The 23,400-nt window shown below is 32.6% G+C and overlaps 1 protein-coding gene across 1 annotated transcript in view; it reads left to right on the top strand.

Annotated features, from left to right (window-relative positions):
- The window catches only part of LOC123315989 (angiotensin-converting enzyme-like), a 42,746-nt gene that overhangs the window by 5,347 nt on the left and 13,999 nt on the right, over positions 1-23,400 (top strand). The window contains exons 6-13 of the mRNA XM_044901900.1: positions 529-698; positions 755-879; positions 966-1,090; positions 1,887-2,104; positions 2,367-2,507; positions 2,578-2,753; positions 8,172-8,740; positions 21,778-21,939. Coding sequence (XP_044757835.1) covers positions 529-698; positions 755-879; positions 966-1,090; positions 1,887-2,104; positions 2,367-2,507; positions 2,578-2,753; positions 8,172-8,740; positions 21,778-21,939 — 1,686 coding nt within the window. The remainder of the gene's footprint in view (positions 1-528; positions 699-754; positions 880-965; positions 1,091-1,886; positions 2,105-2,366; positions 2,508-2,577; positions 2,754-8,171; positions 8,741-21,777; positions 21,940-23,400) is intronic.

The following is a 23,400-nucleotide window of genomic DNA, read 5'->3' as shown; positions in this document are numbered from 1 at the left end:
CTGTAACTATGATATGACTTGGTTGACAATATTTGTAGAAGTAATCAATTATTTTTTGATTAATTATGTGAATATTCAGAATTTTCAGTAGAATGAAAAGATAAATTGAAAATATAAAGATATAAGATGAGGAAGTAGCCTAAAGCACATAGTTTTCCATATATGTATAAAAACAAATAAAAAAAAATTCGAATCAGAAAACTTTTGTAAGAATTTTTTTACAATCATTGTTTAACAGAGGTATGCATGTTTAAAAACAGATACGGCTAAGAATTCGAAACTTTATATACTTACTTCCTACCCAATATCTTTTTTTTTCCATGAAAATTTGAAAAAAATGTCGAAATCCTTTCGTCCCTTGAATTTTTCAAAGCGGATGCTTCTAATTTGTTCTACGCTATATAGGTTCTTTAGGTACATTCTCTAGCAATAGATCATTATTTTGATAGATTAAATAACAATCAAAATTTCATCATGAATTACAAAGGAATCAAAACTTGAAAATAAAGATAATTTTTTTGTATTCAGAACTTCACCGTTGAAAAGGTATTTCATACAGCAGAAGAGTTTTTCACCTCAATTGGCCTACCATCAATGACAGATAATTTCTGGAAAAAATCGATATTCAAGAAAATTCCAGATCGTGAGATGGCATGCCATCCAAGTGCTTGGGATTTCTTTAAAAGAGGGGATTATAGGTTAGTGTCGAAAATATTCACTTGATAAAATTATGTCATTTTGCATTCGTTTGTAGAATCAAAATGTGTACTAGTCTTTCTGTTGAAGATTTTTACACTGTTCATCACGAAATGGGCCATATTGAGTACTATATGCAGTACAGTGATCAGCCAGTTACTTACAGATCAGCAGCTAATCCTGGTAACCATAATGTATTGATTAATGTCGAGATTTTGATTCCTTAATTGATTGGTAAAATTATTTTTCATCTTTTTGTTCATATATAGGTTTTCATGAAGCAATTGGTGATCTCATATCCCTGTCAGTAAAGTCACCGAAGCATTTAGTCTCGCTGAATCTCTCTGAAGCGGCTTATGATGACAAAGAAGTAATATTGAATAATCTCTACGAAGTGAGTAGAAATTTTTCGTATTATCGGACCCGGCAGACGTTGTTTTGCCGCCATAGTAAGTGATGGTACGAAAAGTAAAAAAGTTTTTATTCTGAAAGTTTAAAAGTTAAAAAGAATCAATTGAGTACTTATTTATACATATAATACTTATTATAGGTAAGCATCTTCCATTTATATTGAACATCGATTTTTTATTGCGGTGCTTTTTTGTAAACAATTTATTTCGTTTTGTGTTAGGGTAAGAAATCACTATGATGAGTATGAAGTATGGGATAGGTTTCAAAGAAACAATTACATTTAAGAATCGGTTCACATATGATTTTAAGTTGGTAGAATCCTTCTCAAAAGTGGTCGATGTCTCGACCACTTCTACGATTTGTTTCAATCCAAAAGCCACTATTATATGATTCAACAAGTACTACTCAAAGGCTCTCTACGAGTAGACAGAGTCAAAAACCGATCTTGTGAAGAAGTGGTAGATCTTGGGCGTCCACTCTTTGATTTTAGTTCATGTTATTTCTAGTTTCTCGCTATCGATGGACGATCTAGGAAACACTCACCTGAAAGAAATCCGAAATATCTCTCTGCTCACGCCCTCGTCGATCAAAAAACATTCATTTGGTAAACAGTACCTAATCGGCATTATTCGAAAAAGATCACAAAATTCATAAACTTCCTTAACTTTCGTGAAGCAGTACCTATTCTATCGTATTTCGTTATTCTTTGCCAATATCATCACTGAATTATCGAAATATTTTTGGTGGATGTAATTTTCATCCACGTCTTCTACTTTTAGGTAGGATTAGAGAAAATAGCCGTTTTACCATTTTCATACCTAGTAGATCAGTGGCGATGGGGAGTTTTTTCGGGTAATATATCATCCGAAGATTACAACTGCAAATGGTGGGAATTGAGGGAGGACTTGCAGGGTGTTGAACCACCAGTACCAAGGACGGAAACTGATTTCGATCCAGCATCTAAATACCATATACCTTACTTCACGCCATACATAAGGTAAAATTTTTCCGAGGCTAAATTTGTACTTAGAATATCCAGACTGTCTACGTTCATATCATTTGCCACTGAATCCCTCTAAATAGTGGCACATCAAAGGGACGACGAATCTCTACTTATATTTGCTGAAATTCCACGAATATGCATATAAAAACAAGGGCAATAGATTTTTCCTTTTGATTATCCTGATAAAGAGAATCCTTTGAATCATTTAAATGCAAGATGATTAAATGCTACAACAGTAAAGAACATTCCGTTCCAGGTATTTTGTAGCCACAATACTCCAGTTCCAGTTTCATCGTGGGATTTGTAAGAAATCAGGAGAATATGTTCCAGGCGATCCAAAGAAACCACTACACATGTGTGATATTTACCAGAAAGTTGAGGCTGGAGATATCCTGAAGTAAGTTCTCAATTATTGATATTCATAGATGCCTGTTCGACGGATATTCATAGTTTTTTTTTAATCGAAGAGAAATGTTGAAAATGGGATCATCCAAACCATGGCCTGAAGCTCTACACGTTGTAACGGGACAGAGTTTTATGGATGCAAGTGCTATTCTGGAGTATTTTCGGCCACTACAAATCTGGTTGGAGGAAGAGAACAGGAAGAACGGTGTTCATATTGGTTGGGAAAAGTCATCTCGAGGTTAGTATAGAAATTTGTGTTTTGGTAGTAGGTATTACTTTTTCGAAAACCTGGTTAGTTTTCTAACAAACTAAGGTGGTTTTTATTAATTTCCCTAATATACGAGAAATGGATAGATCAGATGCTTGGGCATATATTTGAACACCAAGGTGCTGCTAATTGAAAACTTGAATCATTTTTACTGATTATAGTAGGATATCTAGTAGCAGTAAGAGTACCTAAGCACTCCATTTTGCCTCTTCCAAAAATTAGATCAGTGAACCATCAATATCATGGTATAAGTAGATGGTAGAAAAACTATCGAACATTAGCATAAAAAGTTACTACGGAAAAATCGTTCTGCAAAAAATATAAATCCTGCAGATTCGATGAGTTTTCGGGATAGTGTGGTATAGAGACCATTTTTTTCATTTCAACTTCCAGTTTTCCTGCAGAATTCACACCGAAAAATTGTTCTCATATTTTGTGATTACTCGAACTATTGTTTAATCGAGTAAACCATAATGTGATGGAATTTGAATAATCATTTCGAGCAATTCTATTTGAAATTATCCTGAGAAAATTCTAAATAGAAATTTGGAAAATAATCTACTGATCAAGTTCGCACAAAATTCAATTAATATCTTCGGTACCTATTTAATATTCAGAAAAGTAATTGAAGTAATTGAAATTTAAGTTGAGAAGTATTCAATTATTTATTGCTATTCATAACGTTATATTATATTATATATTATTGTAGGTTGAAAAAATTCCCGATTGAAATTCTTATTGCAGTTTTCCTAAAACAAAAGATAAATTTTGTTATAGTATATGAATGAAAATTATGAAAAATTATGTTTGTTTCAGGTTGCAAGAAATAATAGAAATTGAAATGAATATGTGTCAATGGAATTCCTTAAGAAGAAGCTACATTGAAAATATTGAATTCAACAATTTTTCGCAATGTTCGGGATATTTAAATTCTTCTTAACTACATCTATATGTATTCGTACTGCATTATGTATGTATTTTCTTAAGGACATGCTCTTGAAAAAAAAAATAATGAAGTTTAAGGAACCAATTACTTTGGTTCTCACAGAAACTAAACAATGACGAAGTCACCGATTCATATTCGAATATGTTGAAACTTGGAATAAAATAACGATTTGTTGAATTGAAGTTTCTACTCTTCCAAATACACAATATCATTGAACTATCCATATGACTATTATTTGTTCCCAATTTTTCAGAATGATGAAATCCAAAAAACTCGTTTCCTTCACGAATCAGAAATGATTAATCTTTCACATAGAGAAAAGAAAATTTACAATGAATATAAATATATCCAACATAAAAATTTTTCGATTTCAGATTTCGGCATATATAAAGGTAACTTGATCTTTCAAATATCGTGTAGGTACTTTACTATACTTCTACGTAAATACATAATTCTTTACTGCAGGTTGAAATACAAACTTTGGACGTGAATGATGTTTGCTAATTCAAGGAAATTCATCGACTCTGTCAGGTAAATGGAGAGGTGAGACAAAAAGCTATTAAAATTTTTTTTTCTTCTTCTACGATCAGAATTTTCTTACAGCAAAAAACGATTGAAGTTGGATCATATTTTGTCCACATTAGTCCCATTCTTGATTTTAAATTTTCATTCAACACTAGAGTTGTTGAAATTTCAATTGTACTGATGTGATATAACGTGAATTTGGCAGAATAATTGCTTTTTTCCGAGAACTTCCCAATTTATTTTTGATATTAGAGTCTATTGATATATAATTTCAGTCTTTATAAACATCCATTCTTTTATTTCGTGCATCCTTTTCTCACAGAATTAATCAGAGTTCAAGGAAAATATGAATTCAAAATTGTCATCTTTGGGCATCATATATGGGAGTAATGGACGAAGATTTTTCACCTTGACTGAAAGACGTAAATCGGTTTATTATTTTGTATAATGAACGTCTAGAAAAGTGGATTATATAATCTCCTCTTTTCCTCTTTTCAATGATATTTGTCCTTTTTCGTTACTACCTAGTCTCTTCAAAGCCAGACATTTTATCAGAGCATATTGAAATATTCCTGCTCGTTCTGAAGTCCCATCTCTTGATTTTTCAATCAAATACTACAAATCAGTACTCAAGTATAAAGTTTTACACAGCAACTACAAATGTTTCGTCACATGAAGTATAAAGAATCAGGAATGGTTCAATTATTTTCCTATATTATATGTATTTCATCATTAATTCTGAAAAAAGGTACACCTTGCAACATCGAAAAAATGCATTGTTTTCGAGTTACAAGCATTTTTTTGTACTTATAACTGTTGTTCAAGGAAAATGAGAGAGAACAAGGCTTTTTTATGATGTGAAGTGTAGACGGAAATTGAATCTTAGTTTGTTGAGTTTAAAAAAGTCGTATAAAAAAACAAGTAGGTAGTGATTTATTAACCATTTCAATATAGGTACATAGCGCTTCGTTTCTCTCAATTCACTATTTCAATGAAAAATGTCGCTATAACACTTATAACATAACCATCGTTACGTTTATCACCCAGGTACAACACTTTACTTTCAGAAATCCACTATTCAAGAGGAACAGTTGCTTTAAAACAGAAAAAAGGAAATCAATACGGTTGAATTTTACTCAAGCAAAGTTTTTTATTTCATGATTTTATGGAATTACAACATCAGCATTTTGTTATTCCTGCACCTGAAACGGTGCAGTAACTGGTAAAACTAATCCAATAGAAAAAGATAATCTTACAAATCCAGTGAGCACGAATTTAGTTGGCCAACAACATTATTGTAACCTTCACTACTTAGGTGTTATTTTTAAGAGTAGCTATAGAAGAAGGGCGCAAAAATTGAAGTAGTTTTTATTTACATTGATGTAATCTTGACCTTCAATGTTATTATTCTTTCATACACGATCTACATCACATCACACCCAGTTTGATTCATCAATTTTCATAGAAGTTCAAAATTATATAGCTAATGATCATTTTATTGTGAGATCATTTAATTGAATATGAGCAAAAAGTATTGAATGACAAATGCGTATAGAATAGCATCAATTCCTTTTCGTTTTTTGCGTCGTGTTAAATCTTCCAATCGTTTCTATATCATCAGTGTCATCAATTTTCCCTTAGAAAAAGTTGAATACAAAAAATTGTTTTCTTGGACGAATATCTAATAACAGTGGCGTGTAAAGATATTTTCGACAAATGGAAAATAGAAAAGATGAAAGCCTTATAATATGCGGAAAGAATTGACCACTTAGCATATCTACTCACGAATAAGAATATCTTGATATACAGGGTGTATTTGAAGGTGAAGCTTTTTTTTCAACAGAAGGTCAAAATGAAGCGTTTCACCAAAAATCACCTATACAAAACTTTCAAAATGACAAAGTTGAAAAAACAATTGAAAATGATTGCTGAAATAAATCCTTATAAGACCCTAGACCGATTGTTAGCTGAATTATCCCAAAGCAGTGGGAAAAAAACTTATCTCCTGATTCTTCCATGTGGTTTCGTTTAGGATACGTATTGGCTCGTTCGATATTTACGTGGTAATGAAAATGAAAACTTAGGATTGCCGAATAGTTCTCATTATTTTTTAGTAACTTACACAATTTTATGAAATGGCTCATTTCGATACCAACTGACAGAAGAGACTTAGGACACAAATGTAAAAAATAGAATAATACTTCAAAATCTCACCAATAAAATTATTCACGAAGTTTTTCACACTGGGCATCACAATCTTCTTGTTCGAACATTCCAACAATTGTCGTAAAAATGGGATGAAATGGAGAAACATCAAAGCTCATTTTCAACATAACTATCATAAGCACTTTCAAGAAACTGCCTCGATTTTCTACATTTTTTTCACCCTAAATTGCACGATGCAACAATTATGATTCTCTTAAAAGTGACATGATGCATCTAATTCGATGAACTTGGTACTAAACCATTCATATTGTCCAGCCATTGTTTATGTTATGTTACGTTTTTGCGATGCCGGAGTCACCTTACACAGTCCTGTACTTGAAATTCAATGAAATTTTGTCGAACTTTTAGGGGTTACATCTCAGTCATCTTGGATATTTTATATAGACAATACGACTTATTTTGATAAGTTCTACCTTCTGTCAAAAATGCCTCACATATGAAAACACCCTGTATAAAACTATTTGGATTTCAGTTGAATAACAGAGAGACCACTCAATTGATTCGAAAAGAGCAGACTCATGAGATAAAAGGTAAACCTTTGTGGATGAGACCAAAGTTTTAAGAAATAAAAAAATTGTGAAATTGCTCAATTTCGATTGTGCTCTTATTGCATTAATCCTCCATTATCCGTTTTTCAGCAAATATGATATATAATAAAAAAAACATATCTCCATAGGCAGAGTGGATTTCAGTATTCTTCTTGAAAACACAAGGAATAAAAAATCAAATTCCATTGCCTTTTCAAAAATGGCATACAATTGAGTTTCTGTTAGTTCTCCCGAAAAATCGAGAAAAAAAAGTGAAGTAGTCACCATAGCAAGAGTTGTGTGAAGAGTATAAAGAGAGTAGTATAAATTTTTTTTTGATGTTGTCCATTATTTTGTAGATACAGCTCGGCCGTTTTGTAAAACAACTTGAATTTCTTGGTATGCTGTGTTTTATTTAAAATCGTGTATAGCATTTTTGAGAAGGCAATCAAATTACCTTTGAAACAAGGTGTCACTTGACCCTCTTTCATATTCAAGATTTTAAGGCTTGCTGATTTTTCATGGGAGATATTAAGATTGGTAGCTTTACAAATTCACTAACTGTGTGCATTTTTTGTGTTATGCGTTTAAATTCACTGGGCTCAATAGAATGAGATAAATGATAATAAAATTAACCAGATTTGTATCTATAAAATGGAATAAGTTCCGATCTGGCTCTCAGATGATGTAACATGAATTTGACAATTCAAATTTTATAATCATTTGGATTTATTTTATAGGTTCTTGAATGAACTGGAAAATAGATCGAATATTAGCACTCCATCAAATGAAAATTGGATACTCAGAAGAAAATAAAATTTTCAAATTCTCTATATCCATTTGAACTAACAAGAAGGTAGTACCTACCTACTCCGCCACTGAATAGTTTTCATAATAGTGAACTATCGCACCCCAGCATTCTAGCCTCACCTGATAACCGTGAAAAAGCTAGCGACATGCGGTCGTTACTTTGTGACATAATGTACGAAGCCGAGAAGTGTGTATTCTTCATTAACTCAATTTGAATAGAGACAATTGTTTGGTGCGTGAAAGCAAAAACACCGGACAAGGTAAATCCGAATCCTCCCACCAAGACGGCTCCCAGAAAATTCCCACGGATAATATACGGAGATTCCCTGAGCAGGAACATCTAGTTTTGATCAGACCGATCTTCATGCAACTTCGAAAAAATCACAAAAATGTGCGACATCAGCAGTGTGAGAAAAGCGGTCGTTTTCATTGGTCTCGCGTGCGTACTTGCGGAAACAGAGCCCCAGCTGAATTTACCCCCTTATCCCAGCTCCACCCCAAACTACCCCCAATCCTACCCCAAAAACGACATAAATAGGAACTACCCTTACAACACCCAGTACGATTTTGCACCCAGAAAAACGCAAGATGGTTACGACGATCGTGATGTATATAACAGAGACAATATACCGCGCGATAACCCCAATTTTATCTACAATTTAGGTTACCCCGACCAACAGGGGTATTCTACCCCTAGAACCTTCGATCCTGAGGGTCCTAGGAACGATATTCCTGGAGGAAGGAGGGACGGCTTCGATCCGAACAATCCTGATGATCGATTCAGGAACAGATCACCGTATAGGGGTGACATAAGGGGGTTGTTGCAAGCGTTGGATTTGCAAGCATCTCAGCAATGTACCGCAAACGTGGCTGCACAGTGGAATTTTGAGACGAATGTGAACGAAGTTACTCAGCTGGAAGCTGTAAGTTTTGTTATTTATTTTTAAAAATTTTTTTACACTTATTTATTTTAATCAAGTATCATTTTATTTTATATCTCTTGTTCTAACTCTTCTTCTGGTAATTTCGCCTATAAAATGCAGATATACTTACCTATCTAATTAATTCTTGGTGAATCTACTGAATTTTTGTTCCATTACTTTGTTATAGTTATGAAATGGAGCACAAAAATTTGTTTTTACAGATATGTATATCCAAAACGTTTTTTCTTGTTAACTTCTGAAGAAATCTGTGTGAAAAAAATGAGTACCAACCCGCATAAGTCCTTCTTGCTTTTCGTTAAATTCGGTTTATATTAAGGGTAGTAACATCTGTGAAACAATAAAAAATCTTACTTCTGAAAGTACTAGTAAACAATTTCGAAGTCCTTAACTGCATAATGCGTAAAAATACATCACATACAACTTCTTATATCAACTAGTTTTCAAATTATTCCTTTTTTGATTTTCATGTAAGTTATTCACTGTTAATTAATAATTAATACTTAATACGTTTCTACATTGGTAATGAGTATGTAGAACTATTTGAGTTGCGCAATGTAACCAATTTTGATTTGTGACAGTGTTTTACACTATAGTATTATGATTTCTTAAAGTTTGATATTTTACCATTTTTGTTGTGATATCGATAACTCGTTAAGAAACAAATGTCCTATTGAATATACAGCGTGATTAATAAATTGATAACATTTTTTGAGTAGATTTCTTAATAAGCATAATTTGTCATATCAATTTCGATAATTTTAATTTTTTTTCTCATGCATTTCATGACATCATTTGGACGAATTTCGACCGTAATGATAACCCTCTTGAAATACTTATAAGCGAATTTTTCCAACCCCTCACTATGTATTTATGAGAGATTCAAGACTTTAAACTCTTCGAGTATTAGCATCTTGGAAAATTTCATTTTAAATTTTCCCATTCTTATGCCAAAATCGATATTTTTCGAGTAAATCAAAGCTGAACAAACACACTAACCGTATTCTTTTGCCATTATTCCATTTTAATTCAAAATCATTATTGTATTTCTATCTCTTTTAGGGCAAAAATCATTAAATTTAAAATGAAATCAGTTGTGCACTGATGTTTATAATGTTCCAATACCTCTAACCAACTAAAACAAGGGGTTGGAGATTTCAACCCCTCATAAGTGCATTGGTGGCAGTAGAGATTTGGTTCAACAAGTTAATCATTTCTATAAAATTTTGCCTCAGTTCAGAAGAAAAAAAAATCAAAATTGTTCTGTCTTGTGAAGGTGTCTATCTCAAGAGGGGATGAAAATCAGTGAAAAATTTATACTACAAACTATATTTATTTTTTGGCAAAGGAATTCGTTCACAAAGTAAAGATACCTATTAATGAATCACTCTGTAGATCATGGGCATTTCAAGTGAGAAAGATATCATACTCGAAAATAGTTTTGAGAGAAGGAAAACCTTCTAAAATGAACAACCGTCAAACTATTTCTCTTCTCGAATTATTTATTATTTGTCTAAACAAAACATATTTTTGAGAGCTTTTTCTCAGGTTAGAGCTCTTCTTATAGTACAGCATGACATCTTTTTAAAATTGCTATGCATGCAGAAGGGTGAAATAATGATTGTTCTCATTTCGAAAGATTGTCGTTTTGTCAAAATAAAAATTTTCTCCGAAACGATTATATGGGACTTCGGGATTCAATTCTTAATCGAACAGAATCACATGGATAGCTGCTTCTTCAGAATGTTTTTCTGGTTGAAAAAAACATGAGGATACCTAAGGATTGCCCATACATAGGAAATGTGGTACTATGTGCATTGTGTTATGGGAATTCAGTTTTATTGCGACAAGGTACCTACCTAAAGAATAATGAGCTTGGAATTACATTTTCCTGTTATCTATGAAGGAAGTATGATATTTTATGTTTGAGAAGTCCAATGTATGAGAAATAGGGATATAACATTACAATAATGGTTTCACTTATATTGAGCTTCTCCCAAATAGGTCCAAATGGAGAATGTGAAGTGAAGCATCTGGAAAACAGTTTTTTCAATGGCAGATTTACAATTCTTCTTCTGAAATGAAATGTTTCGATCTTTTTTGTGTTAATTCTTGGATTATGAGAGAGACAGGAGGATTCTGAAGAACCAGAACCATTTTTCTGTTAACGTGGCAAAGTTTTCGAGTTTTCTCTATCTTTGAAAGCTCTCTTGGCATGTAGCAAAACCATAAAGTAATTTAGAATAACAATAATATAATGAGAGGAATTATAGAATGAACAGCTCAACTTAATATGGTGGAACTCATGTTATTGTTTTTGTGATCTTCCAAGAAGATCTACCAGGTTAAAGAGAACATTTGATCGAATTCGATTGTGATAATAGTCGATGAATTTCTTTATGGTTCCAGATTCAACTCTAGAAATAGAAATCATTAGATGAAAATTGCTGAATTTTGATCGAAATGAAGGGAATTCGTATTGGCTTCATAAATGAGGCAATCTCTATAAAGAACACAACTCAAAACTTTAAAAATAATGGGACTTGAAAATTCAAATCTTGAAAAGTATAAACACCGAACGAATCTATTTTTATGAGTACCAGTAGATTCAGGTGACAGTCCTGTAACTTGGGACAATTACCCCCTTTGCAGATTTCTTTGTTTCTTACCATTTATGAGTAAAGGGACAAACTTATAAGATTGTGTAGAGTCTTTTCGGTTAGTTCAAAAATTAATTCCTGTTGAGTTTGCCGTGACCAGAGCGTTTGAATTGACAGGAAAAATTAACGAATTCAGGAGAGTAAAAGCGCGTTTTTTTACTTTCTAGTGTCCTGTACATGTGTTTCACTTTGTGCATGTGTAATTTTTTGTTCTGGATACGTGGGATAATGGTCTATTAGATATGTCATGAAACAAGGTTGTTTACAAATCAAACAGCAATACGGATCTCATTCATTTATTTTAGTTGTTTTATAGGGTGACTTGGGACAATGCCGAATAGATACAAGCGGCGCATTGGCAGTAGGAAATATGCTGATTTTTCGCAGGATATTAGTATTTACGTTATTTCCACAAAGAAATCATCAAAGAATGAAAGAAATCAAAGTTTCCTTGTATTGTTTAGTTTTTTTACATTTGAGTTGCAATATATTTACTTTCGCTGTAATAGTGGTTTATCATTTAATTTCCTTAGCAAATTTCAACTATCTAATCACAAATTCTAAGTTTTCGAAACTATACATCGCCCCAAGTCACCTATTTCATTTGAGTGTTGAGAAATCAATGGATTTTAACTTGCGTCCCAAGCCTCCCAACTCGGTGGGTGACTTGGGACAGGTATATTTTATTTTTTTTGAATTTATATCCGAATACTGAAGCATGGTATATATCCTAATCAATAGTCTGAGTCGTTTAGCAAATTTGAACCTCTTTCTCACATGAAAATAAGTCAACCTTTTTGAAATATGACAAGTTGAATTTCAAAATCGTCCCAATTCACCCGAATCTACGGTAGTGTAAATTTTGAAGTTTGGACACTTTTTTTATTCATTCCATAATCTTTAAGCTTTAAAATGAATCAGATGAAGCTGAGATTTTAATCTTTCCGAGGGTTACGTGATTTCTGCACCAAATTTCATACCTACATTTATCTTCAGTCATCGTAAGTAGGCAATTTAAATTTGCAATACCAACTGTTTGGTATTTTGATAGGTACATCAAACTCTGCGCACTTTACGAGTGCAGAAAACATCTATCTATATCTGATTCAGTTGACCATCGATTGTTAGTTTTCATTCGAACGTATTTTGTTCAAAAATGTTCCCTATATTTAAAGAGTATCACGAAATGTTTATGAAGGGGTAGGGTAGGGGTTAAAGTTCAGTTCCATTGGTGGTCCCAATAATATTCGTTATATTTACGAGGAACTTGGAAATTTCCGAACTGCTATAAAATTGTATGTTTTCCAAGCAATTATAGTTTCTTACAACCTCAACCTCATTCAAGATGATAATTAAAATGCTAGGAGAAACCTTGCCCCCTAATTCATTTATTTATTTCATATAGGTACTCGAGTTCCACATGTAAAAAGACAATGGGATAGTTCAAATGATTCGAACAATGTGAAAACTTCGACAATGACATTGAAATTTAGGTAGTAGCCAAATGGACGGTAGTTGATTGAGAAAACCCTGATTGCATTTTGCAATCGCTTAACATGTTAAAGGGGACACTCAGTTATACTCAATAATGTATGTTCTTGTAGGGTTTAACAATAGCGGAATCCTTATGTTGTGTAACAGTGTGGGAATGGCCATGTGTAACTTCCATTAATTTTCAATTCGAAGGAACTGAATTCAAAGGTCAGATTCGATTTAGATGAAAATAAATTATTTAAGGAATTAAATAAAGTTCGCGTGAAATATACATATTAGTTTCGGGCCATAAGGGTTAAGTTAAGATCAGATCGATGACTGAAACACTTATGTATGTACAGTTGACAGGAGTTCTGGGCTCGATTTTTGAGAAAAGTTCATTAGTGGAAACCATTTCACGATTTCTTCATTTGTCTTGAAGATATAACCAAATTTTTATATTTTGTCGATTTAGAATTACGAAAATGTGTCATAACTTCTTTATTTTCGAAAATATCTGAAAACAATAAGAACTTTCTAGAGACACTTTTTCACTGGGAATATGACACCATATTCTTTTTTTCATCCTCTCTTCTAAGGGTGAAAAAAATAACTTCTTTATTTTAAATAAGGATCTATTTTTGATCCGATATTATATAAACTTAAATAGCTTTTGAAAAAAAAAATATATACATGTATATCGATATATTACTTCCTACTGTCGAATTGATGTCTGTAGGAATTTTGGACTTATTGACAATGATCAAGAAACGAACATTGAATCTCGCCAATCTTTGAGATCGTAAGATTACTCAGTTCGAACAATATCTATGTAATATGTTAATAATTGGATTACCAAAATTCATTCTCTAGTATATATGTACCTGACATACTCAGAAATAGATGTCCAAATTTTACAGCAAAACAAATGTAAGAATATTCTTTCCCTTGGTATATCTTATGAGATGAGTTGAAATTAATACCGTACCATGAAGGTTCTAAATAATTATGGACTACCTACCTATTTTCTTTCTTATAATAACGTTGCTAACCTGAAGGTTCAAAAAAGGATATTTTCATAACAACACTGATATTTCGACCTTGTACTGCACGTAGAAGTTCATTTTATGAGGCAGTTTCAAAGTACTCACAATTCTACCCAGATCAGCATCTGGATCATCTAGTTTATCAGATAGTTTTTATTGAGCAAAAGGATTCCTTATTTTCTCCACTAATAAGAAACCCACTTTCAATGAAAACAAATCCATTATCGCTGTATGGCTCTAGGGTACTTAATTTTGTTTTTTTCACTTCAATAATGATATCATTTCGGCATGCAATGGTCAATTAGTGGTGTAATGATCGTTCTCTGGAAAAAATGGAATTGAATCATCTAATGAGAGCGGCTCCTCAAGGATGTGATATTCATTCAAGACATTGAATAATTCTCATGGGTGTATGGAAAAATTGCAGGTAAAAGTTTTTTCGAGAAATACCATATTAATTTCTATCATTCAAAAAATTATATCTTTCATAATTTCAATCGAAGGAGTAGATATCATTTCAAGGTTGCTCTCATGTGTTCGAGTGAAATAAAAAAAAAACGATCTAATTCATACTGCTCAGATTTGTAAAGAAAACGCAAGATTTGGTACAGCAACCTTTTTTGCACAATCTGCTGAAGAGAATGTGTGTTTTGGACTATTTCTGATCCACTTTTTTGAAAGAATCTGGTGGTATCTAAGCATCCTTTCCGGTCGTGGTTTGTGATTGATCAGATTTATCGAAGATAATTTATTTTTATCCCAGCAATAATGTTACTCCGATTGATTTATTCCATGTGTATTTTCTTACATTTAATGTTTGTTTTTCTTATGAGAGTAAAATATTTTGAGAAGACGTCGGTGCATTTCTGATATTCGAATAGAATGGAAGAAATTTCAATGTATTTCATTCCTTATTTAGACAAGGTCTTCGAAAGTTTGTTTTGTGTGAATTATTTTTTTTTATTTAAAATTCTTGTGCTTCGACCGCTGAGAGTCATTAGCACAGGCCACTATTTAGAAATTTGGAGTTACATGTGAGATTATGTGCTATATCATTTTGGGTTAAGAGGTTGATGAAAAACAATAAATTTCATTGCCAAAAAATGGGAGTAAAAATCAATTGACTTGTTCCACAGTTTTCATTTTGAGTTATTCGTTGAAGAAAAATTAATTTTATAGCAGACTTATACGTAACCCTGCAAATCATAACTTAAATTATTTTAATTGGATACAGTTTTATAATCTACACCATTTTCAGTTGTAGGTAGCTAATTCAGAAATGAGCAATTGAATTTCAGATCTATCAAATTTATTTCAGAAATCCTCAATTGTATTTCAGATTAGTCAATTCAATTTCAGAAATGGTCATTTGAAATTCAGTTTATTTCAGAAAACATCAAATGCAATTCAGATTAGTCAATTTAATTTCAGAAATTATGAATTGCAAAACAGATTTTTCATTTGTAATTCAAAAACCGTCATTTGTAATTCAGAAAGTACGAATATTTTTCAAAGTTATGTACGTGTTACTTGTCTACAGGATTTATTCGATAGCTCAGTACTGGGTGATTGATTATGAATGCCCCTTCCCTCTTTTTAACTTTTTTGTGTTACCCTGCACAAAAAAAGTTTCATACAAAAGTTGATGAAAGTGATTCAAAACGAATTGTTGAAAAATATCTTTTAACGTATAAAGTGAGTTGCAGAAAGCCTGATCCTATTTCCACATTTCAAATGGGCAAATTATTTTGTATCCAATCATTTCATTCTCCTGAAAATTTTGAATCTTTTTTATCGTCAATAGTATCAGTTAAAGTACACTAAATTCAATTGATTTCTCTCTGAATTACAATTGATATTTTTTGAATCACAATCGGTAATTTCTGAAGTACAATCGACGATTTCTGAAATTAAATTGACTAATCTGAAATACAAGTGATGATTTCTGAATTTCAATTTACTATTTCTGAATTATAATTGGAAATGGTGTAGTAAGTATACGAGCTACTTCAATGGCCTAAATGCAGGGTCTTAATAAATGATTGTAAGTTGTAAGATCGAAGTTAATATTCAATGTATGGGAGCTCAATTCTCAATGTCATGAAGTCTGAGGTATTCTTCATATGTACTGATTCAGTTGATTTTTTCCTGAACACTATCCTTTTTTGTGAAGTCACAGAGAAATATCAAGGTTTATTCAAGGAATCATTTTATAGAATTGACACCCTGAATTGAAATTTGAAAAGGAAATTTTTGGACAATGACGTAGTGAAATGTTCTTCAGAATTTAATTGACAGTATGACGAGCTAGTCATTCAATTGAAAGTGCTTTCCATGAAAAATTCTAACGAAAACTCAGGCAAAATAATATTGTTTTCAAGCCGATCAGTAAAAAATCAAATATTTAAATTTCTTCTTAAGAAACATATAAAAATATGTGGAAAATTAACCAATTTTTTGAAATAGTGAAAATTATTGGTAGATATCAGAATCTTTCCCGAAGATTCCTTCAATTTTGGCTTGTATTTTCCGAAAGTTGCACACTTTTGATGATAAGCGACAGAATTTAACATCTTTGATGTTGCAATGAAAATGGCAATTTCATGTAAACGAAATACTCTATTCCGAACGATTACGCAACCGTATAGTGAAAAGCGTTTCGATAATCAACATTTAGGACGTCGACTTCTATTATCACTCTTTATCGAAGTAGAGCAAGTAATACATACCCCAGTTATGAAAGAACCTCTACAGTCATCAGACTCTTCTGAAATAATATTTCGTTGCTGTTAACATTGACATGGGTTGAAGTTCACAATATTTAGAAATCCACTCATGGGTGAAAATTATTTAAATTAGAGCAAAAATGCGGGCAAATGCGGACACCTGTCTGGAATGTTTATATTCAGGAGGATGTTCCATTTTTTAGAAGAAATTATTGCATGAAGTATGCTCATCTGGTTAGAAGTGTCAGGTAAAGTATAGTTTCAATACAGAGCTGTGACGAGAACTAAAAAAAAGTTCTTCGAGCACTGAGCACTGACAAAAAGTGCCAAGAGCAAAAGGCTTTCATGTGATTGGTTGGGAAATGTTCGATATTTTGTTCAGGTTGGATGGACCAATGAATCAAGTGATTTCTCTTGTTCCACCTAGCACCCAAAGCTACCCATCAATATTTCTAGATTTTTTGAATCTAAATACATGTGTTTCATCGCTTTTATCAAAAAAAATTAAATTATTTGGAGGAATTGTTGATTGTTATCATTCATTATCATTAATTTTTGAAAATTTCAGCGAATATGGTAAATTTTTAATATTCAATGGCCCAACAATCTCATCAATAATATGAATATTCTTACCGTCTCTAGTATGAATTGATATGTTTCTATAAAAATCTCCAAGAAGAGAGTAAGTTATCAAAAATCTTGAAGAGTGTGGTTAAGCTATATTCAAATGAAAAAGACCTTAAAAACGATGTATCATATTTCCTTTTCAAAATTTCGAATTAAAAATTCCTCCTGGAGAAATTATCATGTATTAAAAAGTATTCTTCATTTACTCGTATAATGCGGAGTTTTCGTGTAATTTGATATTCAAAAATTAGAAAGTATCTCTGAAATTTGAAAACTTGGGTACTTTGTATGAATATACCTCTGTTTAAAAGATCCACAGATGTGTAATGTCACAGATTTAGCTAGTTATTCTGAAGATGATTTTTTGTTTTTAAAGGGGTGGCACAGAGCTTATTATGAAAACCTAAAATAGCTATATCTTTTTATCAGGTCCAAATCGGTATAGGAAAAAGTGTTTCTTTTGACCTTGACCAAAATCTACTCTAAAATATTCGTACGAGTCAAAGACTCACCTTGTATTTTTCGAGTATGTATGCAATTTCTGATTTGTTAAAAATTATTAGGAAATATTTCAGAAAACACTCTTGGATATTATTTTTTGTATCCACCCGGATGTTTTTGTCACCTCAATTATATTTAGAAGCTTGAAATATTACCGCCATTATATTAGTCACTGGATCAAACAGCGTGACCTGAATTCGTGTTCAGAAAATGCAAGGTCACCATTATAATAGATCAGAAAATTGCTTCAAATCTCGAAGTGCATCTTTTGCATAAATTCAACATTTTCCCATTGAGTCACGGCATTAACTTTTATTTTCTCTTTTCATTGATAAGAAGCTATGAAAATGATCTAAGGATAAATTGGAAGTTGTGGGAAAATTGCGGTATTCCGCTTGAGATAGTAATTATTATATTTTCATTATCTTGTTCATCTGTTCTTTGTCACCAATAATCCGTTGAACTGGTATCGTTTGACTGCTGGAGCCAACTCTGAACTTTTACATGGGCAAATATTCATTTCAGTTTGCTATGCCTACTATGTGGTTCATTTTATACTAGGGCTAACCTGGACACGGAAATACACAACCGTATCAATTCAGTATCGGGCATTCTGGAAGCTAAAGGACCAATCTGAAGACCAAGATGGCTGTTTACAAAGCAGTGGTCCTCCCAACGCTTCTTTACGGAAACGAAAGCTAGATTCGCTACAGACGACACATTAAACAGCTTGAACAAACGCAACGTCATCAAAGACAAATAATGCACATCAGATGGTTCCACAAAGATTCAAATGCAGAAGTCATGCAGCGCGCGAGTTGTATAACAATTCAGACTCAAGTAACGAGGTCCCGACTCAGTTGGAGCGGCCACATTCTGAGGATGCAAGACACAAGACTCCCCAAAATAGCTCTGTATGGCGAATTAACAGAGGGAGCTCGGTAACTAGATGGCCAGTATATGACAGAATAATACACCGGCGGCCAGATGTGGTTGGTGACTTTCCATGCCCAGAGTGTGGAAGGATCTGTAGGTCACGGTTGGGTCTCTTCAGTCACAGAAGGACACACAGTCGCAAGCAGCCCAAAGAAATTATAAATTAGATCTCACCGATAGTCTGGTTTTTCAGTCTTTTTGTAGATTTATTCTCGGTAACGAAATTCAGCAATCAATGAATGATTCCTTTCACAAGATCTGTACTTTTTTCGCCTAGCCTATCCATATGATATTGCAGTTTTGCTCTCTGACATTTTAATTTAGTCCCCATCATGTTCTAGACATGTTGTATGGGTGAATCTACTTGATTTTCTTCAGAATGAACCAACGTGATTCTGGCTACATGTGGTCGTGCTCAGAATATAAGGCACAACATGTGGTTTTAACATCTCCTGGATGTAATTAATGCACGGCGATCATTTTTCCTCTGATAGATAAGTTATAGCCCCCTAAATAGCACAACAACAAAGTCACCTTGTGGACGTGAAGCGGTCCTGTAGAGCCAAAAAGCTAAGGCGTTGATTTTGAAATAGGGTTGTTCTGACACGTCCTCTACTCCTAGCACTCCGCGTATGGCTTTCTTTATTTCATCGTCGTGGACAAACCAGCCTTGCGTAAGACGACTATTGGCTCCCATTCAAACTGGCTAAGCCTTCTTCTTTTTTGCGAGACCACACGGTAACACGAAAATCCCTCTGTAAATCTGGTTGAAAAACAGATCGTTTCTTATCCTGACCTACATAAATATATTTCTACAAATTCTTTCTAATGAAGTTTCGTCTAGCACCCATGACTCTCGTGGAAATCACTTGCTGTAAAAAAGTGTTTCCGCTAAAAGTAAATAGAAATTTTTTTTTTTGAAATTTATGAGTATTTCCATCCTAACAATATAAAGCAGGGATGCACTGTTGAAAATTTAGAATGGATTAGAACCTTAGGCCTTTTTTCCAAGTTCAGAACAGTTTGATTGCCTCATGTTCTACAAAATGTTCGCTGAAATGTCAGTGAGGTGGATCATCTTGCATCAGGATAACGCTCGTCTGTATCCATAAGGATATCCTTAGTTTGAACCAACTTTATTACATTTTAAATAATTAGTAATATGACTGTTTTCCAAAAACTAAGAAAGATAAATTCCATTTGAGTAGTATGAACAAAATCAAATTTTTCATTTTCTTCTGTGTTTGGTATTTTTCCATATTTTCCACATTCCAAGTAGATCCAATAGAAGGAAATCATGTCACTCATATTTTCATTGTTGATTGATGTGAAAGAATGCAATTTTTTACACTCCAACGATATTGTAGTCGGAATGCATTATGTAATTGTATGTTTATTTTATGAACATTATAAACGTTGAATACCTAATTAAACTTTTGCGCTTCCTTTAAAGCATTATGGTTTACCCTTGAAAATTACAGATATTTTCCAGGCACGGTTTCTATGATTTCTTTGATTATCCACAGTACACAACCCAGGTCAGGAACTCGTTGTAAATCTACTATTCTGAAACTTCCATTTTCCTTTTCTCTAAACAAAGGCGAAATACCATACAAGAGAAAATGTTTTCTCGTTATTTTTCTCAATTGATTTTTTAGAGAATGTATATCAACTGAAAATCATGGAGATCATCATATTAATCTATTGATTAATCAGGTAGTTTTTGAGCTTCTCATATTTCTTCGAATAGACAGGATATTCTAATAACTAGCTAGTCAGGAATGAGCAGAAAAGAATATTCGACATCACCTTTACAAATTGTGTGAAAATCTTTAATAAATATATATTTTTATCTTTGTGGTATGTTTAAGACGAATACAGTTCTGTTTCCTCAAGATCAGAAAAAATCAACACAATCAAGATATTATTTCATGCTAATTTTCAGACTCTATTATCCATCTTCGTGAAAGGGTGTGGTATGTTTAGATCATTCTATACGATTTTTCAGGATGGATGTTTAATTCACACGCATAAGAATTAATTTACTCAATATGTGCTGATTAGCTTTTTTATTATAAGTTCTGTCATGGAGGTGCTTTGCATTATTTGTAATTTGTGAATATAGGAAATGAGGGAATAGATGTGAATTATTGTTTTTAATATTATGAATCACCAAATTAATCATCAGGATAAATTATATTGAACAATGCATCAGAACGATAATAGACCGTTCGGAAAAAAATATGTAGAATGTGTTAATCTTATAATGAAGCAACAATGAATTTCATAAATCAATGTTAGGTACACTACACAATAATGAAATATTGAGATTTCTTCGTTGTTCTGAAATTTAAGAGAACAAATTTTCAGAATTTAATTTATGAGTTACAATGTTTTTTCGTACAGCTGAATCAAACAGAAATTATCTGATTTTCACTGAGATAAGTATTAACCATAACATGTGGTTCTCTATAAAGATCTTTAGGTGTTACCCTACTACAGGTGGATTAAAGAACCCATCTGAAGAATTGTAGTGGTAAATAACTTATTTCAGTGAAAATCAGGTAATTTCTGTTTTCAGTTCAATCATGGATTATTTCCATGGATCGGCACAATCAATTAAAGAACTGAATCCATTATGCTTCCGGCAAATTCATCATATCTGTTGAAAAATAACTTTCAGGACACAATTCTCTGGTTGCAGTGCGTTATGATCCTCAGCTATAGTATTATTTATGTCCTTCGTATTGATATGTGGTTCAAGTCATTATTGTTTTGTTTTTTTATTTATTTTTAAATTATCATTATTTTCCATAAAACTTCAAGCAAGCCCTAATCAATACACTGATCCTGCAGATAAAAATGCTGAAATAACTAATAACTTGCCTATGATAACTTTTCAGAAGATTTTCTTTTGGAATAAGTGTTTGGTGCCAAACAAAACACTGCAAAATAAATTACCCATGTTAAGTCTTGCAGGATATCCATCCTACGGGACATTTTACATTTTATTTTAGCCTTAATATAAACATATCTATTCTTATTTACAGCTGAAGGCTCAACAGTATTACTCAGAATTTCAACGTGGTTTATGGGATTTGATCAATCATCTGGATAATTTGGAAACAGTGCCTGATCCTACCATCTTTCGTCAACTGAAGTACTATTCGATTGTGGGTCCAGCAGCGCTACCACCAGAAAAATTAGATCGGGTAAGTTCCCTTTTCAACAAGCAACAAAGAAGGAATCTTATCAAGATGTTGACCATAATTTAAAGCCGTTTGGGTAAACTGGTTTGTGTAAAACTATGTTTATTAGCTATTCACTATTTTTGAACCTTTCCCGGGAGCTTTTGCATTCCAAATTTTTCTTTTCAAGGTGAAACATAATCAAAAAACTTCTCGAATACTCGAAAATAATAATACTAATCAATTTTCTTTTTACATATTATTCCTGATCCATTCATTTTATACATGTTTCAAGATGATGCATTGAAAGCTCGGTGTTTTCTTGCCAATCGTACAGTTTTTCGGCCATTCAGGTTTGATAGAAACCATCACCTTTTTAGTTTTTATTACTATCTTTTTCGATTCAATGATCTCATATTGCTGATCTGATGATTGAGCCGAAAAATAAACTGTGCGCAAAGCGTCACTTTTCCCCAAGCAAAAAATTCAGACTAATAATACGAAGCAAAATTCACTGTCTGTGTTTGTAGATTCTTGTAGACATAAACGTCATAAGGGGAGGAGGTACTTAAAATTTTTATTTTTTGTTTGTTTTGAGCTGGCATAGCAGAAATTACATAGACATAGCAGAATTAGAAAAAAATAGAAAAAACACATTGCATAAGTATAATTGTCTGCAACTACTTAAATGAATATAAATTTTTGGTATCTGATTTTTGAAAAAATTTTTTTCTCTTTTTCTCTCTCTCTCATTTTCGATCTAAAGTAGGAATCACTTTCAGCCAATAGCAGGGAATAAATTCATTTTCCCCCACTAGTGCAGGAAAAAAATTACTGAAAGTGCGGGAAAGTGAGTAGTAACGCACAGGGATAGAAAAAAATTTTATTTCAAAAATTATTAGGTGAAAAAAAAGTAACTAAACTGTTCTGACCTAATAGAAACCATTAAATATAAAGTGCGCGTCAAAATTATGGAACAAATTCTTCATTTTCTCAGAAGAAAAATATTTTTCAACAAAATCCTGAAACAGGTCAATTTTTGTTTGACTTTTACCGAATTTTTATGCATTTTTGAAGGATTTTTGTTGCACCCTGTGCTATCCCCATCAACCCTTTAAAGTTTTTGAATAGAGAAAGTGGGTCATCTGGTACTTTTTTGGCGAAGTCTTTGTATCTTCTCTACAGACCTATTTCAGGATTTTGCTGCCAAAAGTTTTCTTCTGAGAAAATGAATTTGCTCCATTACTTTGACGCGTACTGATGTATATTGACAACATTTCTTTCCTTATTTTAAATAACTCCTCAATATTTTTTCATGTTCCTTTTCAACTAGGTGTTTATTATTTGTATTTTCTGAGGAAAAAGAGATAAACAGATGAATACATGTTGTGGTTTTTCTTGTGGGCAAACCTAAAACCTTTTTGAAAATATTAATAGTCGCCATAACTCACAAATACCTACATACCGCAGAAACAAATCTGTTCG

The sequence above is a fragment of the Coccinella septempunctata genome, chromosome 6 (genome assembly GCF_907165205.1).
Source record: "Coccinella septempunctata chromosome 6, icCocSept1.1, whole genome shotgun sequence".
Classification (NCBI taxonomy): Eukaryota; Metazoa; Arthropoda; class Insecta; order Coleoptera; family Coccinellidae; genus Coccinella; species Coccinella septempunctata.
The sequence above is the reverse complement of the archived record's forward strand: the minus strand, read 5'-3'. Positions and strand labels throughout refer to the sequence as shown.